General features: G+C 37.5%; 2 protein-coding genes across 3 annotated transcripts in view; both read right to left on the bottom strand.

Annotated features, from left to right (window-relative positions):
* The window catches only part of LOC101745435 (synaptotagmin-4), a 45,289-nt gene extending 39,729 nt beyond the window's left edge, over positions 1–5,560 (bottom strand). Inside the window, exon 1 of the mRNA XM_004929732.5 lies at positions 5,294–5,560. Coding sequence (XP_004929789.1) covers positions 5,294–5,345 — 52 coding nt within the window. The 5' untranslated portion in view covers positions 5,346–5,560. The remainder of the gene's footprint in view (positions 1–5,293) is intronic.
* Positions 5,561–6,316: 756 nt separating this feature from the next.
* On the bottom strand, positions 6,317–18,805 carry LOC732984 (tropomyosin 1). Of its 2 annotated transcripts, none has more exon segments than NM_001046980.1 (7): positions 6,317–6,621; positions 8,076–8,253; positions 8,867–8,968; positions 9,074–9,191; positions 10,148–10,407; positions 10,922–11,079; positions 18,092–18,121. In NM_001046980.1, coding segments are annotated over 6 exon segments (855 nt in total). In that variant the 5' UTR covers positions 11,036–11,079; positions 18,092–18,121; the 3' UTR covers positions 6,317–6,538.
* Positions 18,806–20,812: the final 2,007 nt, after the last annotated feature.

Here is a 20,812-nt window from a genome sequence, read left to right as displayed (position 1 = left end):
AAATACTGACAAAAGTTTTGATTACATGACAAACAGGATTTTACCATGAGGTACATATATATTTCTGTATTCATAACAAATGGCAAACAAAATTTAATTAATTAACATTTAAGTAATTAATCGAAGTTGTTTTTTTTTCTAAATAGGCTTCTTAAAATTTAGCTAAATCCACGAACCCGTTTTCTGGAAATTATTTTCTTGTTTACGTCTTTACGTAAGCTTCGAACCTCTAATTTTAATTGATGTAAAACTCTAACAAACAACAAACATAATCATGAAACATCTATTGTGAACGATTCCAAGTATTTCATTATAATGTGAAAACCATAAGTATTGCGTAGCATTACGTAGCCATTCGACTACGACGTAGCAGTTATTGTTCCTAGCATCCATAGACAATTGTTTTTTATACTATTTAATTATAATCTGTATTATATTGTATTTCATAATATCAAGTAGCTTATTGACAGACCATTGGGGTATTCTTCTAGAATAACTCCGAAAAATTAGGTGTAAAAAAAAACACGGCACAAAAGCAGAAGAAATATGATTTTTATTTTATGATAATTATTTTTAGAATAAAAACAAAACATTTAGGAGGACGTCCATAACATGGGTACTATGCTTGATATTTTAAATAAGAAAATAGGTCATATTATATACAAAAGTGAACGCCATTTTATAACAAAGGAGTTTCTCAATGAGAGAATGAACAATAACTGGGTAACATGTTACTTTATCTGATAATGGGCCCGTTATATCAACACAAAAGGTTTGAAACTTGATAATTTAATGGTGTTTATGCAAAATACATTAACATGTTACTATGATATTGTATTGAAACTCGTTTCAAGTTTCTTTTTTTTTATTTCATATGGAAGATTGTAGATTTTAAATTGTTAGATTTCACTCAAAAATTAGTATTCTTTGACGGCTATTTTTTTTATTTTTATTTTGCTTAATGGGTGGACGAGCTCACAGCCCACCTGGTGTTTAGTGGTTACTGGAGCCTTATACATTTACAACGCAAATGCGCCACCCACCTTGAGATATAAGTTCTAAGGTCTCAGTATAGTTACAACGGCTGTCCCCCACCCTTCAAACCGAAACGCATTAGTGTATCACGGCAGAAATAGCCAGGGTGGTGGTATCTACCCGTGCGGACTCACAAGACGTCCTACCACCAGTAAAAAAGTATTTTTGTTTATGCTCACACAAGATTCCGTTATCATTAATCAAATATCGAGCTGTCAAAATCTTTACAATAGTAGTAATAATGTTTAATTTTTAATGTTCTGGCGCTTTTTTAACTAAAACCATTTTTATTTTAGATCATATTTGTTTTTCAGTTATTATATTTATTCAAATGAAAAAACCAATGTCGAGCTAAGCATGTACAAAATTATACTGACCAAGTTTTCTTGCACGCGGAATAAACAATCAATGGTTTTAATCTCTAGTATATCTACACAGTTCGCTTTACCTCCCTTCTCATCTTTAAATATATGATATAAAAAAACACGCTTAAATAGCAAACCGAACCAACAATTTTTTCCATATAAATTTTTACCCTGTCGATATTGGTCAGAATATCAAAGCGAAGTTATGAAACTAATGAGAAGTTTGTAAATTTTCAAGTTATTCGAACGCCTTATAGTCGTTAAAAATGACATTCAAAGACATCCATTACATACAGTGCAAGCCAATAAGAGTATGTTTAAAAAATACTCAACGGTCGAAAATGGCTTCTAAGTCTTCTAACTTCAAATTAAAAATAGTGGAACTAATTGTCAGATACTAAAGTTAAGTATATACAGAAAAACAGACTCTTACTTCCCCTAAAGTTAGGTTAACAGAACACTAATCCACAAAATCCGATTAGGGCACCCTTTTCTAGGGCTCTTTAATTGAATAAAACAGTCCCCGCAGTGAGCATTAACTAAATTAGTTCCCTAATTGTACGCTTAAATTGTCCTATTTGTACTATAGTTTTATGTAAATAAAATTGGCAATAAATAAGGTTGATTTGGCATTTCTAACGTCCATGAGCGACGGTGACCACTTACCATCAGGTGAGCCGTATGTTCGCCTGCCTAAATCTATCTTCTATCCTATGTATAAAAATGAATTGCTGTTCGTTAGTCTCGCTAAAACTCGAGAACGGCTGGACCGATTTGCCTAATTTTGATCTTGAATGATTTATGGAAGTCCAGAGAAGGTTTAAAAGTTTTAAAGTAAATATGAAAATGCTCGGAATTAAATAAAAATAACGATTTTGTTTTTCCTTTGATATGTCCCCGTCGGACGAATTCCTTTTATTTGAGGCACTACGAAGTCTACCGGGTCAGCTAGTAGGCAATAAAAATATAGAAAAGTACAGAGACACCATATATGTATATAACACATTTATGCACAATATGTAATCTTTAAAGGCCTTACTAATCAACGTTTTGTCCGTTTTATTGACAGTGAGCTTTAAATGGAATTAAAATGAAAATATACATTCACAGCAAGTTCATTAATAAGATCATGACGATGTAATTAAAAAAAAAAAAAAGAATTTTATTTTATCAATATCTTTGATTTTTCTTTTTAATGTATTGCACTTTGACAATTGAGTTCACAGGTCCACCTAATATTGAGTGGTTATGGGGGCCCATGGACATTCGAACACGCATGCCTTTATCAACCTTAAGACCAGATGTCCAAGTCTGAATTGAATAATATAACGGCTGCCCCACCCTTCAGACCGAAACTCCGGGCTGCTTCGCGACAGAAATAGGCAGCATGGTGGTATCTAGAAGGGCGGATTTACAATGCGCCATACAACCAACATATCGCGCCAACTTTACTTTTATTCATTTATTTATTTATTCAACTTCATGCACAAAGATACAATGGCATATTTAACGCCTGAAGCATTCTTTACCAGTCAACCAAGGGTGGTGTAGAGAGTCCTGTGGTAGGTGCATTAATTTGCATTACTTTTCCATTACTTTTCTATGTTTACTTCGATTAGATTCAATATTTCAAACGCAATTAAACCTCTAACTAATTCTAGAAACTTATTTTTTCAATAGTTTTAATAAGTTTTCAAAAGTAAGTTATTTATTACTGATGGTAGGACCACTTGTGAGTCCGCACGGGTAGGTACCACCACCCCACCTATTTCTGCCGTGAAGCAATAATGCGTTTCGGTTTGAAGGGTGAGGCAGCCGTTGTAACTATACTTGAGACCTTAGAACTTATGTCTCAAGGTAGGTGGCGCATTTACGTTGTAGATGTCTATGGGCTCTAGTAACCACTTAACACCTGCATTTGCATGTAGACAATTTCAGAAAGCACCTTTACGAGCTACTATAACACTCACCGAGATCCCTATTTTAATAGATCTAATTATTAGTGTTATAGAAGTCATTTTTAATTACTTCTATAGCGCATCTAAAAAGGTTTTGCTGTCGTCTAGACGCAACAATACTGCCGGCCATCTTAAGACAATGTCCTAAGAGTATAATGACCTTATTATACTCTTGACACCACCTCATTACTTCGCGACAGAAAGAGGTCAGGTTAAGGATACAAGTCGGTTCATAAGGCCAACACTGATATCTAATCATACAGCCATATCATACATATTCAGGGTTGAAACTGATTTTTAGTGGCATTTCTCCATCGTTAGTTATATTTGGAAGCGCATGTTAGCTTAAAAATCTTCATCTTCTGCGAATGCGTGTATACTGGTGCGCCCTCACGCCTGTATTATATCCAATTTTTGTTGTAAACCTTCTGAAACAGCTGCTACATAAAATATTGCGACGCCATTTATTTATAGTCCCGTGTCAGAACGAGGAATACATCCTTAGAATGTTCGTTTTCTGTGCCTTAATTACGCCTGTTTGTGTTCTCAAATTCTTATTTACACATTTCTAAATCTCTGTTTAGAATGTGCTGAAGAAGCATATGAAGACTGTGGAATTTAGCCCCTGATGTGGGAATTTCAATTCGCCAATAACTTAGAACTATGGACCTTAGAATCTTAGACTAATTACTCATGTCTACCAAACACTTAAGACCAGGCGGGCCGTAAGCCGGTTCACCCGTTTAAGCAGTAAAAAAACTCCGATCGGGGACTAGGCTTATAATTCCGAAGCAGAACACATACAGTAATGGATACCGCTTGAAACAAAATATCATATAGCTATATCACTATAGTTCAAATAGAAACGATGTTAATATCCTAGTTGCTGATATCGAATCTTGATAATTAAATCGATTTATCAGCTCTCGATACTACTCGGTATCGGAACTCCGAGTAATTAGTTTGTTTTCGTGCCATATAATGTTATCTGTAGAGAGCTCTGCTAGTTAAATACACATTGTATATCATCGTTTCAATTTGCGTTATCTGTGATATAGATTTACAGCGTAATCGGAAATTTTATTGTGAATAAAATCAGGAGCTTAAAAGTTAATTTTCTTTTCTGCATCTTTCTGTCAAGTTGTCATATCCCCTATCTACCCACCCTATTAGATCTAAAGGGTTTCAATATGTAATGACTGATCTGCATAGTTTTCAAATGAGGTTGAAACCGTTCGATATAATCGTATCCATTCCTTATTCACGGCTTTCCTGATCAAATTGAGATTTACCTGGGGTCAACTTAGTTATGATAGTCGCAAGGATTCCCCACAAATTCCTTTCGAATTAGAAATAGTTACGGATCGCTAATTTTTTATTAAACATCAGGGTAACGTGTTTATTGCTGTCAAATCTTTTAACATCTCACGGAACGTGTTACAGCTTATATAGTGTAATCAATATTGTTAATTTTCACATGTTTGCCCCATTTTAAATCCTACCTTCCTATTTTACTGCGAATAATTAACTCTTTTACGAAATAATTTTCAAATTATATGTACGTTCCGTATTTCAGTCAGTCGTCTATTTGAAGACAGCTAAATAATATTTTCAAAACTTCCATGTTTATTCATTTGAAAAGAAAAAAAAACCATATTCTAAAACGTAAAACAAATTACTTGTCAAATGCCTTTTTCTTGTTCCAGTTTATTTATTTTTAAGATTGAGCGAACAAAGACTACAGATTAACACGGTTCAATATGAACTACGTTATAAATAGTAGACGCAGAAACCACTTTTGATACATATTTCCAGAATAATAAATTGCATTTCTATATGCGTAAAACTGCTTAATAAACCTCAATCTTGATGAAAAATAATTACATATGTACATAGTAATAAGTAATCGATATAATGAGTTGTTATTATACGTACATGTTTCAACGGGAGCGATATCAGGACCATCGTGTGGTGCCAATATCTTCATCGTGATGGCGCCCGGTAGTACGCTACTTGACACCGACACCGTGAATTATTTCTTCACAAATTCACCGAAAGAATCTCTCGAACGCCCGAAAATTGCGAGCGGATAGCGCGAGGCCAACAGGCTGCTTCGACACTGCAGTATCGATTGAATTATAAGACTACCCGCGCCTGCGTGCAAATCCTTCAAACACGCCTGCGCGCGTTCAAACCATAGCAGCCATCTTCTACCGGAAGAACGTCATCTGACAAGTGTCAGTTTAGTCCTTTATCCACTTCCTTTAATAATGACGCGGTTTTTCAATTACGATTTCAAGTTCCGCTCCTAAGATTCCAATTTGCTAATGCTTTAATGGGTTTTTTGGTTTATAATTTTAAAAATTGTTTTTTTATAAGTGATCGATAAAGGCAGGAATACGGAATTTTTACTTATATCTGTTTGAAACTACAATTGTCTGCGACCTGCATATGACCTACTTAAAGGCTTCAGCCAGATTTCCGGGATTCCCTGCAAATGCAAACTAGGCGATGAACTGTGAATCATACAATAGGAAATAGCAATAAATTTTAGAAAATACGCTTCGTCGAATTATTGTGTTCCTTTTATATTTATTGGTGGAGGGGTAGGGCGTCTTTTGAACCCACACGGGTACGTACTGCCACCCTGCCTATTTCTGCCATTTAGCAGTAATGCGTTTCGGTTTGAAGGGTGTGGTAGCCATGTACTAAAAAGCGAACAATTAGGGTTCATGTCTCAAGGTGGGTGGCGGCATTTACGTTGTTATTGTATATAGGCTCCGTTATCTACCAGCTCTCTTCTACCTAATAAGAAATAAATAAAAACAAGTCTCGTTCTCAAGCTGTGTTCTCAGCCCTTTAGAAAAATTCTATAAAAAAGAAAAAGTATTTTGAAGTAGTTGAACTGTTAATTAATGATTGTAAGAAAAACGGGTTTGTAAGAAAAAACAAGGATTGTAAAATTTACAAAACTATTGTTATAAATTAAATTTTATTGAAAATCGTAAATAAATTTACATAAAATATTAATAAATATTATTACATCACGTGTAAACATGTATCCGAGTTGTTGTGTGATTAATGTACATGTGTTTGTGTGTGTGTGGCAGCGGCGCTGCGTATGTGTGTGTACATGTTCTGTTTGTGTGTGTGTGTGGTCTGTATGTGGAGTGCGAGAGCTTAGTAACCAGCCAACTCGGCGAAGGTGGAATCCATCTCATCAGCCAAGCTCTTGTATCTATCCTTGTTGATGCCAAGCTCGTCTGGAAACGGACACGTAAATAATATTAAAGACATTGCATTACAGCATCGCACACTACGGGGCAATAATTTCATATTTCTAGATGCTTCGATTTTTTTCTACCATTTTGTTTTCTATACTGCTATACTAATAATATTATAAAGAGGAAAGATTTGTTTGTTTGTATTGAATAGGCTCCGAAGCTACTGAACCGATTTGAAAAATTCTCTCACTGTTTAGAAGCTACACTATTCCCAAGTGATATAGGCCATAATCTTTTTAGAAAAAATTAGGGATCTTTACTAAAACTCCAATAATGTAACCCATGGTGTAAAAAAAATTCTAAAAATATTCTTTACATCGCGTGCCCTACGACTTTATAGAACACTTTATTATCAACAAAAAATGTCGCGGCAGCGTATGTCTAACTATTACAGTTATGCCGCAATAAGTGTTCTTTTATTTAAAAAAATAAAACAACGTGAAACATCGTTGAAATTTTTGTTAAATACCCGAGCCAAGCCGGACCGGGCTGCTAGTAAATAATAATTATAATAGTGTCGTGAATTAAGTCGAATAATTCGTAAGAAATTTAATTGAACTTCAATTAGGAGCACAAGCGGACAGCTTTATTTTGGTTTTAAAAAAGAAGAATTACGTGATTGAATAGTAAAAGTACCTTGGAAGCATAGGTCCACGGCGGTGGGCGCAAAGCGAAAGACAAGTTAATCACAACAAATAAAGCGGGGCTTAAACTACGATATCCAAAGGATTGTCACCAAACACTGAAATTTTGACACTAAAAGACCACACAAGACCACACTGTAGTGACAATCCTCTAAATATTGATAAATAGGTTATACAGCATTAAACATATTTGTGTAGTCGAGCTGGATCCATGAAAACTGATCTTGAATTTGTCGTTTCTTCCTGCTATGAAACTAAAATCTAATGAATGTTCTGTGAGGCATAACGTGCGCGGAAATGTATGGAAAAATGGTTGATGACGCAAATCGGATGGTAGGTACGTTTTAGACGAAAATCTATGAAGGTTTGTTAGTATCCTGTCAACTCTGCGAATGTGCCGTCCAAGTCATCGCATATCGCCTTGTATTTCTCCTTCTCGTTGAATAATGCGTCTGTAAAATGTCGTTATTTTGATAATAAACATTCATGCCGAACCGTCACAATTTTTACGTTCATTAATATTAATATTAATTATGTAATTTTATTAGAAAAATTTCAATTAAAAGCCACTGCCAATAACGAGAAAAGTTATAGAATTACATACACCTCTCTCAATTAAGTGTATTAATATGAATTTATTTAATTAATAATTTCTTTATATTGTTAAAGTTGAAAAAAATTTAGAATATTATAATATTATTTTTTTTTTGGTGTTTTAGTTCAAATCAAATTTATTTGTAGTTATTAAAAAGAAAGGTTAGTTTCGGTTTTTATATACGTTAGTGTTACCTTCGAGCCTGTCGACCTCCTTCTGCAGTTTCTTGACTGTCTTCTCGGCGTACTCGGCACGGGCCTCGGCCTCCTTCAGCTTGCCGGTCAGGGTCTTCAGCTGCTTCTTGAACTCTTCGACGCGCTGGTTAGCTTTCTCTTCGGATACTTCGAGAGATTTAAGGGAGTTACCGACGACCTATGGACCAATATTGGTCTATGTGTAATGAATAACAAAAATCTTACATGCAAGATGGTAGGACCTCTTTACTGATGGTAGGACCTCTTGTGAGTCAGCACGAGTAGGTACCACCACCCCAACTATTTCTGCCGTGAAGCAGAAATGCGTTTCGGTTTGAAGGGTGAGGCAGCCGTTGTAATTATACTGAGACCTTAAAACTTATGTCTCAAGGTGAGTGGCGCATTTACGTTGTAGATGTCTATGGGCTCCAGTAACTATTTAACACCAGGTAGGCTGTGAGCTCGTCCACCCATCTAAGCAATAAAAAAAAATACATTTATCCCGAAAATCGACATTAAAAATTGTAAGTATTTATTTATGGATAGCCCTATTATGCAGACAGCGCAGTACCGGTCTTTGTGGTGAGGCTTGGGGGAGGCCTATGTCCAGCAGTGGACATCTGTGGGCTGGTAAGGTGACCCTAATTCCATTGAAATTAAAATTCAAAACCTTCTATCTTCATAAATATCTCTATTGAGTTGCATAGATGTGACGTAGCTCTTATATTGTTTCATCGATGCAAATAAAAAAAAGTAACTTCTGTTATCCCGGCCGCAGTCCACCTTCTTACCTTTAATTCTTCTTCAAGCTCTGAGATCTTAGCGTCACCAGACTTGACACGGTCTTCGGCGACTTCGAGTTCGTCTTCAACGAAGGCCAGTTTTCGCGAAACCTGGAAGCCGTATCATGCCAACTTGAACCAAAGGTTTGACCCAAATTATTACCTTTCAGAATTGAGCTAGATAAATGTAAGCATGGTAGTAGTGCTATAATGAACCTCGTCGGATTTTCCGTCAGCGTCCTCGGCGAGGAGACGGGCCTCTTTCAATTGGTTGGTGAGCTGGTCCATACGCTCCTCGTCCTGCTGTGCCCTGTTCTCCAACACTTTGCACATACTGTAATAAAAACGAAAAATACTTTCGTGGTATTTGTACTGTTGCTTGTAGTCCTCTGTAAGTTTTACTATGCATATTAAATACTAGCCGAGACCCGCGATGTTACCCGCGGTTATTATCGTACCGCGGGTGACGCCGCGGGGCGAAGCTAGTCTAAAAAAAGGTAGCCTAAGTTGTTCTTTATATCATCAGCTACCTATCAGTGAAAGTCTCGTCAAAATCGGTCCCGTGGTTCCGGAGATTAGCCGCAATAAACAGAGAGACATACAGAAAAAATACAAAAAAAAAAATTTGGTATATGTGCTGTGGTATACATACTTACGCATTTAGTAAAAAGTAGTTATTTTATTATTACAAACAGACACTCCAATTTTATTTATTTTTATTTTAGAAAAATAAAAATGGCTATACGATCGAGTGTCTTAGAACATAGCTCCTGAACACAAAGATTTGAAAATTAACCCAAATAAAAAAATAATTGCAAATGCCAGTACAAGTGTGATAGCATTTACGCTATAAAATATACCTTGTTATTTTTAAATGTAACTTGTAAGCTATTATTATCATAATAAACAGCGCTCGATACGTGTGGAAATACAGGAAATAATGCCAGACGTATCGAGGGCAAGCCGGGATTTATACCTAGCATATGTTCAATAATCCACCCTGCCTATTTCTGCCGTGAAGCAGTAATGCGTTTCGGTATGAAGGGTAGGGCAACCGTTGTAACTATATTTGAGACCTAAGAACTTATATCTCAAGGTGGGTGGCGTGTTTACGTTGTAGATGTCTATGGGCTCCAGTAACCACTCAACACTAGGTGGGCAGTGAGCTCGTCCACCCAACTAAGCAATAAAAAAAAACCAGTTTTGTATTTCAGCTGTGAACTGTCTATGTAAATTTCAGTGTTGTTTTGCGTTCAGGATAATTGAAAGTAATATTCAAGTAGAACTGACCGGTTGTTCTCGTCAGCCGACTGCTGGGCCTCGAGCAGCTTCTGTTGGGCGGTGCCGGACCTCTCCTCAGATTTCTCGAGGTCTTCCTCAATCTGCTGCACTTTCCTGTTGAGGGCAGCGACCTCGGCTTCGGTGGCGGTCAGCTGCTTCTCCTTCTCTTCAAGGTCCTTGTTGGCCTGCTCCAGTTTGTTCTTGTTCAGGATCAGGTCTTCCTCCACCTGGGCGAGCTTCTTCTGGAGTTCGCGGACTTCCTCGTTTACCTGAATTCATAACGGACTCTTTGAAATAAAATATAATTTTTTTAATTGTGATGAAAAATACTTTTATCTCGCATGGCAAATAAGTCTTTAATTTACAAAATGAACTATACTGCACTGATTTTAACTTATGTTTTAGTTGAATGAAGTAGTGATAGACACCCCACATTTAGACACCTGTTGTATCCATGTTCATCACAAGAAAGATCGGAGCAGAGTTCATCCATATTATCTGGAACCGCTGCGTTCATCGACAGTGCGTTTCCAAAGATATTTTTTGCCACGTACCATCCGGCTTAGGAATGAACTCCCCTCCATCGTGTTTTCCGAGCGCTATGACATGTCCTTCTTCAAACAAGGCTTGCGGAGAGTACTTAATGGTAGAATGGTAGGCAGCGGCTTGGCTCTGCCCCTGGCATTGCTGACGTCCACGAGCGACGGTGACCACTTACCATCAGGTAAGGGCCGTATGCTCGTCTACCTACAAAGGCAATAAAAAAAAAGATAGGGTACCTACCTTCTCAGCACGGAGGTTGGCGTCTCTAGCCTGCTGTTCGCAGGTGTCGGCCTTGTCCATGGCATTGTCCTTCTCCAGCTTCATCGCCTGCATCTTCTTCTTGATCGCGTCCATGGTGGCGGCTTTTTGTTGTTACGGTCCGGTCGAATTAAATACGCCTGTAACAAAGTCTTCAATTTAACATTAGACAACAGAGATACCAACTACCATTCCTTCTAAAGTAGTAATGGGTCGTTGACTTGGATGTGCCTCCGAAATTGCTGAAGCCTGGGAACAACAGTGACCGCTCACCATCTGATCGGACATAGCATAATTCTTGACGGCAAATATTCAGCTCAGTTCTATTAGTTTGGAAAAATAGCCTTATAGAATTTCGTTAGAGATTTTTTTCCTTTCCCTCGAGATGTACAATATATTTTTTTTATTTAAATCTAATATTTACAGAAACCAAAGGCATTAAACCGAACAATTTGAAATGTTTAAAAATAGATTTCCGTAATGTTTCAGGACTAAATATTCGTTGACATTGGACATTTGAATATTGTGCTAATTATCGTATAATATTCCATAAAATTGAATACCCGAAATAACCGACAAATTAGTTTTAATTATAATATTATATGTATATAACTCAAAAAAATACTCAAGTAAATCAATTGGACCGTGTTTGATAAATGTCGTTGTATTCTCAATTACATTAAATTATTATGATATTCCAGATAAAGATCGCGCAAATTGCTTTTTTCCAATTTTTCCACAGAATTGAGACATAATTAAATTTGTTTTCGTAAGAATTTTCGGAGAACAGAATCTTTGAAAATTAATTTTGGTTCAGTTTCTATATTTGGTACAAATAATTAATTGGTTTTTGTTATTCAGTACGAATTTATTTCTGTAAAAGTTCCACAATAACTTAATATAATTTCACTGCACCTACCACTATTTACTCTGCACTACCTTTGGTTGACTGATAGAGAATGCCTTAGGCATTAAGTCCGCCAATGTAAAAATTTTACATGAAGTGTAATGAATAAATAAATAAATAAACAATCCTATATCCCATCGAATGGTATGAATGGTATTTATACAGAATGAAAGCTTTTTCATGTTAATAAGCTCCAAGCCAAAAAGTTTGAATGTGTTTATACGCTTCATATGTTACAATGAAGTTTTTAAGAGGCGAAAAGGAATATGAGTTAATGTGAAAAAAAAATTAAACTTTCAAACACTTTTCAAACATGAAAAAGCTTCCGTTTTATAATAAACAGCTGTTTCATTCCCTATATAAATGTTGAGCCCAATTTCAAACTAGCACTTAGTCTTAGTACTCGATATTTTATTATGATTACCTACCGTCTTTATGAAATAAAAAAAGATGTGTGGTGTCGTGGGATACCGGATAGGAACGAAGTTCCTTATTATAAAAATATTAATTTAAAGGTCTATTCGAGGTATAAAGAAAATAAAATTGGAGGCTTCGCAACAACTCACGATCATTCGGTAACGTGCGAACTCATTGTGGTACACTTCATTCACGGTTGTTTGCATAAGAGTTAGTGTATTGCGCAAACGAACGCTCTGAGATCGTGGTCAATGAATGATAAAAAAATGATATTTTTTGTACGTTATTACAAAGTTAAGTCGTACACTGTGTGCATTACTAATAAAAATCTTACGTTACGGACGTTTTTTCCAGGTTAGAGTACCCCTCCGCATCGTCCCATAAGGAACTTCGTTCCAATAATTGTATGATTATCTATTACCTATTATTATGATTATTATTACCTATGCGCTCACTTTTGTTTTATTAGGTTGAAAGTTTGTGCATTCGTTCCACTTAATTTAAAATTGTTACACAAATCAACCTTCGTTTAAACAATATACGAAACAATAGAACTATATTTACTACGAGTACTAATGAGTATGGTATTTTGTTGAGAAGCGAGTCGAAACAGACATAGTATTAACACACTTGGCAATCTGCCAGATGACCACATTAGGAATTGCATAATTATTAATATTCTTTATTAGTCCATGTGGGATGAGAGTTAAGCACGCAGCCATCACAAGGTGTATTGTAATACCTTGAGACGTAAGTGTCTCAAGTATCAATAGCATTAGCTGTCTAACCTGGTGATGATGGTGATAGTGAAATCTACCGTGCCGTGCTAAATATACCGTGTCACCAGTTAATTCTAATTCATTATTGACGAGAGACTTCCACAATGAAGAAACAACACCGTGTAATAAAAGTCACAAAAATTATAATTTGCTTAATTACTGAGGGTGACACGTTTTGTGAGTCCGCGCGGGTGGGTACCACCACGCCCATTTCTGCCGTGAAGCAGTAATACGTTTCGGTTTGAAGGGTTGGGCAGCCGTTGTAACTATAACTATACTTGAAACCTTAGAACTTATATCTCAAGGTGGGTGGCGCATTTAGGTCGTAGATGTCTATGAGCTCCAGTAACCACTTAACACCAGGTGGGCTCTGAGCTCGTCCAACCAACTAAGCAATAAAAAAATAAAATAAAAAAAACCCTAAATAATAGGTGAGATGGTGGTATCTACCCTTGCGGGCCAAACAAGCCCTACTGGTGATACCGCTCAGAATAACGTACGCTTAATTAATATTGTTTGCCCTTATGTTAAGATAGTACCTGCTACCGTATTTATTAATACAGCTGTAACCAAGTTTATTTGGTCGATACCACTGGCGTTTATTTATTATGATTTCGAAAGAACGATCTTCATTATAAACGAAGAGAAATGTTTGTGATCCTAAAAACTCGCCCAAATAATCGTTTAGTAATAAATAGTCCCTTCGTGCTATGAATATTGGATGAAAAACAGGATAGTGTTGTACTGCTTAAGTAAATAAATTGGAATTCGTATTTTGAAATGAATAATTACTTACGGTTTTATTATATCTCCAAACGAAGCTTTCCATAATTTTTATGAACGATAGAAGTTCTCTAACAAGAACTACTTGTAGAATTATGTACTTGCACATAGTAAAGATTAGGTATAATATGTATTAACAAGTGATACCCGTTTCACTGTGACTATATCACATGTAAGAAAACATCAAATTATTGAAACAGTTCGTGCGCCATTATCAATCGGTGATGTTACTATGACAGAAAGCTTCTTATTCTCAACTATTATCAGTTTCATTGGATTCGGATGAGTGGTATAAGAACGCATAGAGGACAAAGATGCAAACTAAAATTGAGTTTTATTCAAATTCTTCTCCATCGCTCCCTCATTGCTGAGGATCGTGACTCCATTTTAGCTTGTCGACTGTCAGCCTTCATCGGTTCCGGTCAGTTGCCTGGTGTAGTGCAGCGCTAAGTGGTCCGCTGGTTTGCTCGGAGATCTGGTCGGACCAACGTTTGGGGCTCCGGCCTCTTTTATTCAAATAGATAGAAGATAATAAATAATGCAACTTGTTTTTGATTTTGTTACTAATGTTTGTTTCTAATCATTTTAAGCCTACTGAGTTTCTTGTTGGATATTCTTAATGGGTCGCGTTTCGGATCCGGTGGTAGATTTTGCGAAGCGCTGCTCTTGCTAGGGTTAGCAACATTCCCGGTTTGAGCCCCGTGAGCTCACCTACTAGCTCGGCGAATCTAGAATAACCCCATCGAGGGTACTAGAATAGGTAGAAAAAAAATCATTTTATTTTGTTACTAATCATCACCCCACAGACAACCACTGCTGAACAAAGGTCTCTCCAAGGTTCGTCACAATTACCAGTCGTACGCAGTCGGTATCGATTGGATTCCCGCGACCTTTAGCAGATTGTTAGTAATTTTGTCATTCTTCTTCTTCTTCTCCATCGCTCCCTCATTGCTGACGATCGTGACTCCGTTTTAGCTTGTCGACTGTCAGCCTCCATCGGTTCATTTTGTCATAATTGTTGCTATTTTCATTTGATCGCTTTGTTGGTCAATGCCTTCCCTCAACCACGGGGTTTGGTTTGATTCTCAACCAGAGAGAATCTTTGAACATATGTCATATTCGTTTCTGGAAATGTTTTGGGGCTGTTGAGTATTTATTGAATATTGTTTTAATATTTTAAATGTATTTCTTTTATATGGTCCCGTTTTAAAAAAAACTAAAAGTAAAAACATCTTTAAACTTTCGTATTTTTAATATAATGTTTTGATGATACTATTTTTTTCGTTTTAGCGTCGCTTTTACGCGAACTTAACTTCAGCACTGATATGTTTTAACGGTGCCATAAAACGGATGTAAAATTGAAACCAGACAGTGAAGCGAAAATAACGTAGTCGCTGTGACGACTTGTATCTGGAACGTTGACAAGTTTCCGATTAGCTTAGCGAAAAATAAATTCATGCAGATTGTTACAACTCTAGGTAACCTCATTTTGGTTAATTGCCGCGGAACGTTATATAAAATCGATTATTATAATCATAATATAGATATTATAATCGAACATAATGCTCGTGTAGTATTTAAATATAGTAATTTTAGCCAAGCTAATCTGTGAACCAATGAGGTTGAGTTGTACTCGATTTTAAAAGCCTCTCTGTGGTTATTCGATGTTGTAAATTGTCTTCTCGTGCCTAACAAGACATTCGGCTCAATAAGCCGATAAGCTTCAGGCTATTTTGCGTAATTACCATTTGTGATTCCGAAAGTATATGCAGCACCATATTCAATTTCGCCACGAAGAATCAATCCGCTTTTTATGATCCCATGTCTGTATACAACGGTATTTCCGTATCACGTCCTATTGCTTGGTTCAAGAGATATTGTTATTGTGAAATTTGACATTAAAAACTTGATAAAGGATCTTAAATGAGACTAGCATTATATTTCCGGCTATCAATTAGATAATTTACTAGTGGTAGGACCTCTTGGGAGTCCGCACGGGTAGGTACCACCACCCTGCCTATTTCTGCCGTGAAGTAGTAATAATGCGTTTCGGTTTGAAGGGTGGGGTAGCCGTTGTAACTATACTTGAGACCTTAGAACTTATATCTCAAGGTGGGTGGCGCATTTACGTTGTAGGTGTCTATGGGCTCCAGTAATCACTTGACATCAGGTGGGCTGTGAGCTCGTCCACTTATCTAAGCAATATTTTTTTTAAATAATAATACAGCTATGTGACCCTGAATCAGTCGAGCCTACTACTTCTAAATATTTTTTTTTTATTTCCCTTGTAGGCAGACGAGCTTACGGCTCACCTGACGGTGAGTGGTTACCGTCGCCCATGGACTTCAGCAATGCCAGGGGCAGAGCCAAGCCGCTGCCTACCGTATCCGTCATCAATCCTCGTCATCCGTTCAGGATGTAGTACACTCAATCTATGTATTAATTCACCTACTAATCTAAGCTATCAGTCTTAAATCAAGTATCAGATTCGTTATTACAAAATAAACTTAGCAAATTCAAACGCAAGCTTTAAGATGTTTAGAGTGCATTTTACTATGAAATTCCCAGAATTTCCACCAACTGTTTTGTAGTTGACAAGATTGCTTTGTGTTCGTAAATTGTACTTAATAAGTATTCATGGCCGCCCAGGTAGGAGGCAGAATTAAACTTAGACTTAAAAAATGTATAATATTTAATTTTCATTATTAAAAACTACTTCAATAATTGTAGTTATTTTGCGTAAACTTGACCTTGAAATTTACAAAGAAAAGTCTCAATCTTAATCATCAACAATGTTTTCTTAATTGTAGATTTTAAAAGCGTAAGTATATTTCATATAAAAATTATCGTTTATCATCAAAAAATTTATCAATTTCTTATGTTGGATTAGTTTAAATCTAATTTTTTTCTTTCTTTTGTCTTTATTTCAGTAAAAACCATACATTTTGTAAGTAATACTTATAATCTTTTACTTAAAATCTATGTTAATAACTTAGAAACATAACACAACAGTATTTGACTATTTATTACTATTTTTTTTAATGTTTCCCATATTTTTTTTCAAGGGTCAGACCATTTTAACCCATTTCAAATTGAAGTTCTGAATTCGAACGGTGTTTTTTTCTTAATTTCATCTAACTGATCAAATATCTATTTGTTTCAAACATTGACAAAAAAAACGCGTATCTCTAATTAAATGTCAGTTAATCTGTTCTGTTATATTGAATACACTATTGTCGTTATCATTCATGATCATAATCGATTTTATTTGCTTTTAAAATAGCCGTTGTTTATATTCATTGTCGAATCGGTGCGCTAATATCGATGACCTTGTTCCTATTTATGGGTACCTGTTATTTGAGATTCACCATGCCTGTGAAATTGCGGACTATTTAAATTTGTGTACAAGCTCGTTCGATTGCTGTGTCGATTCATTTTACTTAGTGTAACCCGTTGTCAGTTCTGTCTTTTTTTTTATTTGCTTCGCTTTGTCAGTGTAAAACTGTAAAATATATTCAAAGTGACCTCCTACATTTCATAAAGACGATATCGGAAGGAAAATACTGACTGACGTTTAAGATATTTTAAATTTTTGAAACAAATTAAAATACCGTGATCTTTGTTTCTTAACGGTTCAATTAATTATTAAAAAATGTATTGATTATCTTGCCGGTCACCCTGATATGTTTTTAAAATTTTTTAAAGTATCATGGCTTCTCGAAGCAAATTATTTTTTAAGGTTCGAAAATAAGAGCGCCCCACACGGCGCCCCAATTCATAAATGGAGCATATTGAGCGCTAAAATAAAATTTGAAACGAGTTCCCTCATCTCGCTAAATAAATACTGATAGTCGTGCGCGCCGCAAATAGTCTAGAGGCAGCGCGAAGAACGCTCGCAGCCGCGTGGGCGGCCGCACACACTATTTTCAGCGAGGACGCGATGCCGATGAAACCCGAGTCATATCCCTGGAAATCGCGCACCGAACCATTTCTAGTCACGAAGGCTTCCTTCCGAGGCACTTCCATCCGAAACTACACGTTTTGTCTCAAATTCTGTATATCCGCGAGACTAAAATTCGCAGATAACGACATTGCACAAAACTACAACACCAAATAAGCTCTAAGGGGATTCCAAGAGATTGGATACTCCACTCTGCACGTCACTGTCACAGTATCCGGTTCTAGCCGGTGAATTCCTGCAGGAGCGGAGTATCCTGGTGGAGTATCCAAGCTCGAGGGTCCATGGTGCGCACGCGCAGCACTCACCTCACGAACGGGCTGTTCACACGGCGGAGCGACACGCACTGCGCCGCGCCCGCCCTCGCGGCCGTAGCGCGCGCCCGCCCGACTATTTTCGGTGCCAAAAATCCAGGATTCCGATATGCCGTCACGATCGTAATGAACGCCGGGATCACAGGCCGTCACAGTCTCGCACATCATCTTACAAGTCGCGATTCTGTTTGGCCAAAAGCGATGGACGCGACCGACTTGTGACGGCTTGGTGTCGATAGATCGATGCTATCAAGACACGTGGCTGATGATACGGATGGGTCTGTGCCATCATTTGTTTAAGCTATTAAAGAATTTGCAGATTTCTCAAATTCCTTCAAGAGCCCACCCGCTGATCGCTTGGCTATATTTAGCGTAAGCGCTACTGGACTCCATTGACGTTTAATTTTACCGCATTAACATAATTTTCATGATATTTGTACAAAATTGTTAAATCAAATCGTTGGAGTTTTGCACGTTAGCTATATTTTTTCCGATCAAGCATAAAGGTTAACTTTTTTTAAACATTTGTTGTCCTCAAAATGCATGTAAATAAATATGTACTAAAAAGTATTGTAGGTACAAAATTTAATACAGAAAAATCTTCAATGCACATTTAGGTAAACTACCAACGGTATTTTTTTTCAATATTATTTATTAATTTTTAGTTTCTTCGAATGGCAGACACGTCTACAGCTTGCTAAACAACATATTTCATCGTCGTCCATGATCAAGGAACTACGAAAATATTAGAAACTTCGGAAATGAAATTAAGAAATGTGAGAAACGGTAGTTGTTAGTATCATAGAAATGTATTTAACAGTTCTGTAACATCTTTAGTACGTCACGTTTCCATTATCACCTACCTAGTATAAATAATGTATAGTTTCATTAGTCACTAATAACTATGCTTTTTTTTTATTGGTTAGATGGATGGACGAGCTCACATCTACAACGTAAATGCGACACCCACCTTGAGATATAAGCCCTAAAGTCTCAAGTATAGTTACAACGGCTGCCCCAGCATTCAAACCGAAACGCATTACTTACTGCTTCACGGCAGAAATAGGCAGGGCGGTGGTTCCTACTCGCGCGGACTCACAAGAAGTCCTACCACTAGTAAAATTATGATATATTATAATAGCTGTGTATTAAATTTTATCTTATAATTACCTAATAGCTATGATACATTACATGTTACTACATCTAGGTTTCGTAAATTCAGTAGGTACGTACCTTTATAACACATGTATGAGAGGCCACGGTATGTAAAGTGTCTTGTGTACTTTTAACATGAATGCTGTTAGCCACCTTCAGATGTAAGGTTGAGGTTTCGATTATATTGTAAGACGGCTGTGCCTCTCTTCGAACCGGACCGCACCCATGAACCTAACTAGTATACACAATGCACATCATTAGCACGTGGTCACGAACTTTTGGGCAACGATTATTTTATTTTGTAGTTCAATGCTGTCGATGGATAACCAAAGTCGCGTTAACACATTAGTAAGGAGTTTGTAGACATCACACTGTCATTGAGGGCTAACTCGAACACCCTGAACTCGCAAAAGCTTTCTGGTCACAGAGGTCGTAAGCTTTATCTACGTTGTCGGTGAAGATAAATAATTTAATGTTATTTTAGGACGGAAGGATTACTGGTGGCCCGGAGGCCTTTCCGGTTTCACCAGGACATATGGGCGAGCAAAGGCTCAGCTAGGAGAGGTCGGATCTACTACCCACCGAGATTTATCCCCTGAGAAGATCCGGAGAGAAATTCAGGGTTAAGGGTTAGGTTTCACGTAGAACTCTTTTGACGAGTTCGAAAAGTACGCTTATCAGGGTCCTTGTGCCTTTTTTTGGGTCAGGAGGAAATCGCCGGACTTCCGCCCTTCTCTGGGGATGGCGGGCGGGGTATGTCAGAGTCGAACTGACTAAAATCTCCTGTCACTCAACAACCAACGTCCAAACCTCGCATGAGACGGAACTCATAAAAAGGCAAAGGGGGGAAAGTGAAGCGTTTAGTGCGGAGCACATCTCGCCCATCACCCTCCCCCTCGGGAAGCCGGGCTGGTGGTCGTCGGCACCACGACCACCAGCCCTCTCGGTCGGCAGACTGTCCGAAGCCCGCCTAGACGGAGGGTCCTTGTGCCTAGTGCTAGGCGTCTAATATTTGTGTTAATGGATCGGCTGGATCCGTAAGGACGTGTTGGGGCCGTCTGTCTGAATCCTGTGTGAGCCGGTGTCGGAGGGTAGTCGGCGACGGTCACGATGAGGCGATTTTCTAGAGGCATTTTAAGAGGTGATGACGCGTTGGCGCCTTGACGTTGCCTTTCAAGCTATGTCAATTTAAAATGCAAAAAATCACATATTCATCGTCAACTTAGTGCTTTTTAAATGGCCCATGTGCCATGATTTCTATGACAAGCCTTTTTTTTTCTTTTTTTTTTCCTACCTAAGCTGATAGCCCTAGCGGCTATGTCAGCGTAACCCTAACTTTAGTAGGTGAGCTCACGGGGCTCAAACCTGACGATGTTGCTAACACGAACCCTAGCAAGAGTCGTGCTTCGCAGAATCTACCACCGGATCGGAAACGCGACCCACTGAGAAGATCCGGCGAGAAACTCAGTGGGCTGTGTCTGAGAGTTAATTTACTCGTCGAGCCCTTCGTCGCAAGCGACGGGTTCGACGAGAACGGTGACCGGTGCTTGAAGTACCTAA

The sequence above is a fragment of the Bombyx mori genome, chromosome 21 (assembly GCF_030269925.1).
Source record: "Bombyx mori chromosome 21, ASM3026992v2".
NCBI lineage: Eukaryota > Metazoa > Arthropoda > Insecta > Lepidoptera > Bombycidae > Bombyx > Bombyx mori.
The sequence above is the reverse complement of the archived record's forward strand: the minus strand, read 5'-3'. Positions and strand labels throughout refer to the sequence as shown.

Coding starts and splice junctions, on each gene's coding strand:
- LOC732984 (XM_062674584.1), bottom strand. CDS start 11,035: ATGGACGCGATCAAGAAGAAGATGCAGGCGATGAAGCTGGAGAAGGAC. Junction 9,192..10,147: donor TCGGCTGACGAGAACAACCG/GTCAGTTCTACT, acceptor TTTTTATTACAG/TATGTGCAAAGTGTTGGAGA. Junction 8,969..9,073: donor CTGACGGAAAATCCGACGAG/GTTCATTATAGC, acceptor TACGGCTTCCAG/GTTTCGCGAAAACTGGCCTT.